Here is a 2784-nt window from a genome sequence, read left to right as displayed (position 1 = left end):
CCCGTCCCCACCCCGCCGGCCGCCTCCCGAGGCTCCCCCTGGCGGCTGCCGGCCGCGTCGTCGCCAGTAACGCCGGTGCTCTGCGCCAGCTCCTCCAACACGCCCCCGCCGCGGTACACAAGCAGTGGCGCCGCGGCCGGCGCCGCGAGAGCGGCCGCCACGTCAGCGTCCGCCCAGACCTCCGCAACCAAGTCATCCAGCACCGCCCCCGCAGCCGCGAGCGCGGCGGCGTCCACGGCGGCCGCAGGCACGGCCGCGGCGCCCGCGTCCTCTGCAGGGGTACCTGACCCCGAGGAAGCGCCGGCGCAGTCCACGCCGGGGTCTGCCGGCGGGCCGGAGGGGCTGCCGTCTGATGCAGGGCGGGTTTGCGCCTGCTGCCGGGCCGCGGCCGGCCGCAGGTGGGCCGCGGGCGGGGGGGACGCGTCCCGGGCGCGCGAGGGGGACGCGTCGCGCTCTGCGGTGTGCGGTAGCGGCGGACACGTGGGTACAAAGACTTTGCATGCGACAAGAGGGTGGCTTGAGGCGTGCCAGGTTGTCTTGGGCAGCCGCAGCGGCCAGACGGCTCGACCGACGGCGGCAGCGGGTGCATGCTCACCCAAGAGAAGCCGACACACACCCGGTGACAAACCGAGCGACCCGCCCGTACGCTAGGCCGGTGAGATGCTCACATGCAAGCCCCCAGGCTCACCTGCACACAGCCTGGCCGCCTCCTCGCGCTCCTCGCGGGCGACGTAGCTGCCCGCCTTCGCGTGCGCCCTGCTGAGCACGGCGCCGCACACCGTCACCACCACCTCGCACCGCCGCGGCGCCGCCGCCGCCGCCGCCGCGCCGCCGCCGCCGGCCTGCGTCTGGCCGCGCGGCGCGGGCGCTGTCAGGCGCCGCGAATCGTCGAAGCGCCGCCGCAGCAGGTCCGACTTGCCCAGGGCCGCGGCCGTCATGGACTCGTGCAGCGGCAGGCGCGCGTGCCTCACTCGTGCGTCGAGCGTGCCGCGGGGCCGTGTGGGCAACCTGCTATCGGGCGGGGTGCAGCGGCGCGGTAAGGCGTCGCAGGTTCTGCCAGCTGTGTGCTAAGCTGATGTCAAGCACGCGCGCAGCTACGCGGCGGCGGCGGCCCAGGCAGGGCTGGGACCTCATGCATCCACGCGGCTGACAGGACAGGCACTGTCGGGCAGTACAGGTAGCCGCGGAGGGCCCAGCAGCTGGGCTGGCAGCGCCCCCACCTCTCAGGGTGCTGAGCGATGATCTCCTCCTCGTCCCCATCTGCCCCGCAGCTCCCCTCATAACCCTCCTCCTCCTGCTGCTGCTGCTGCTGCTGCTGCTGCTGCTGCTGCTGCTGCTGCTGCCGCTGCTGCCGCGGCCCAACAGGGTCTCCCTCTCGCGGACACACGCCATGATGAAGCCCCACCTCCTCGCCACCGCCATGCGCCGCGGCCACGACCGCCCCCTCTTCGCCGTCCACCGGCCATGCGGCACACGTCACCTCGGCCTCGAAAAGGCGCACCTGCACCCCAGCCTCAAAAACGGCCTGGCACACCAGCGCGCCGCCGGCCGGCACAACGCCCTCTGAGGGCCGGATCGTCAGGCCGCCTTCCCCGCCGCCGCCAACGCTACCGCAGCCAAGTGCGGCGTCGAACGCCCCTAGGTCAAACCGGAAGGCGAGCGGCCGCCCGCACGTGTTTTCGAGCTTCAGGAGGCGCCGCGAGGCGCCCCCCTGGAGGCAGGGGCCGAGGGACAGCACCTCAGGGCTGATCAGCAAGGGGCGCCAGGCGGGGCGCAGCGCGGGGCCCGGGCTGAACCCCAGCCAGCGGCGCCAGTTGCTGGGCGGGGGGTAGGGCAAGGAAGGTGGCGTTGTGACAGACAGGCGGTTGTGAGGCCAGCAGGATAGAGCGAGGGGGTTGCCTGCCGCAACAATGATGGCTGTCTGCAATTCACAACGTGCCGCCAGATGTGCGTTCGCGGCGCACACTGGGAGCAAGCGGCAGCTTCTGGGAAGGATCCAAATCAGTGACCCATCAGGGAAGCGCAGCCGTTTTGAGTGACTCGACCACCATGCACGCACGCTAGCTGCACCCATGCACACGGCACCGATTCAACACACATGCCCACGCCCGGTGCCTGCCACGCACATACCCATGCAGCCCGCTCACGACACACGAGTGCGCACTCCTCCCGCGCACCTGGCCGCCTCGCCCTCTGACTCATTCTCTTCCGGCGTCTCCTGTAGGGGGTGGTACCCCCGCCCCGAAACGACCATCTCCATGGGGCTCCCGCCGGCGCCAGAGCCGTCGCTTGCGCTGGCTCCGAGGGCCAGCGGCAGCGCGACCGAGTAGCCCTTGGCCTCCAGCGGCTGGAAGGCCCAGTGAAACACCGCCGCGCCGCCGGGCGGGACGACGCCTGCGCGCACAAGTCCACACAGCAGCGCCACCGCGCGCTCGCGTGTGGGCCGTCATACAGGGCAGGAAACAGCTTGCTAGTAGAACGCATGAATCGCCCAAACCAGCCCCAATCAGACCTTTGCTTCTGCTGCAGGGCAGATCCAACCTCCTTTGCTGCATCCTCCGGAATATGAGTGTTGACGTCACAAAATCAATGCCGAGGGTAACGCCAAAGACCTGATCACTGTCATACCACCAAACTCCCCCCACCTGCCAGCGGCGCGCCGCCCATGAACCGCAGCACCTCAAAACCGTAGTTGCTCTTAGTCAGCTCCGCCAGCGGGGCCAAGTCCAGCCGGTACTCAAGCGGCGCGGGGCCGCCGTTGCGTAGCGCGCGCGCCTGCAGCGG

The 2784-nt window shown here is 70.9% G+C and overlaps 1 protein-coding gene across 1 annotated transcript in view; it reads right to left on the bottom strand.

The window, feature by feature from the left end:
- The window catches only part of MNEG_14083 (hypothetical protein), a gene marked incomplete at both ends in the record, with an annotated part of 3471 nt that extends 804 nt beyond the window's left edge, over window positions 1-2667 (bottom strand). Inside the window, 5 exons of the mRNA XM_014037444.1 lie at window positions 12-454; window positions 689-1008; window positions 1221-1745; window positions 2178-2394; window positions 2646-2667. Coding sequence (XP_013892898.1) covers window positions 12-454; window positions 689-1008; window positions 1221-1745; window positions 2178-2394; window positions 2646-2667 — 1527 coding nt within the window. The remainder of the gene's footprint in view (window positions 1-11; window positions 455-688; window positions 1009-1220; window positions 1746-2177; window positions 2395-2645) is intronic.
- Between the last annotated feature and the right edge of the window lie 117 nt (window positions 2668-2784).

The sequence above is a fragment of the Monoraphidium neglectum genome (genome assembly GCF_000611645.1).
Source record: "Monoraphidium neglectum strain SAG 48.87 unplaced genomic scaffold scaffold04243, whole genome shotgun sequence".
NCBI classification, from domain to species: Eukaryota; Viridiplantae; Chlorophyta; class Chlorophyceae; order Sphaeropleales; family Selenastraceae; genus Monoraphidium; species Monoraphidium neglectum.
Note: the sequence above shows the minus strand (reverse complement) of the source record. Positions and strands in the feature narration are given on the sequence as shown.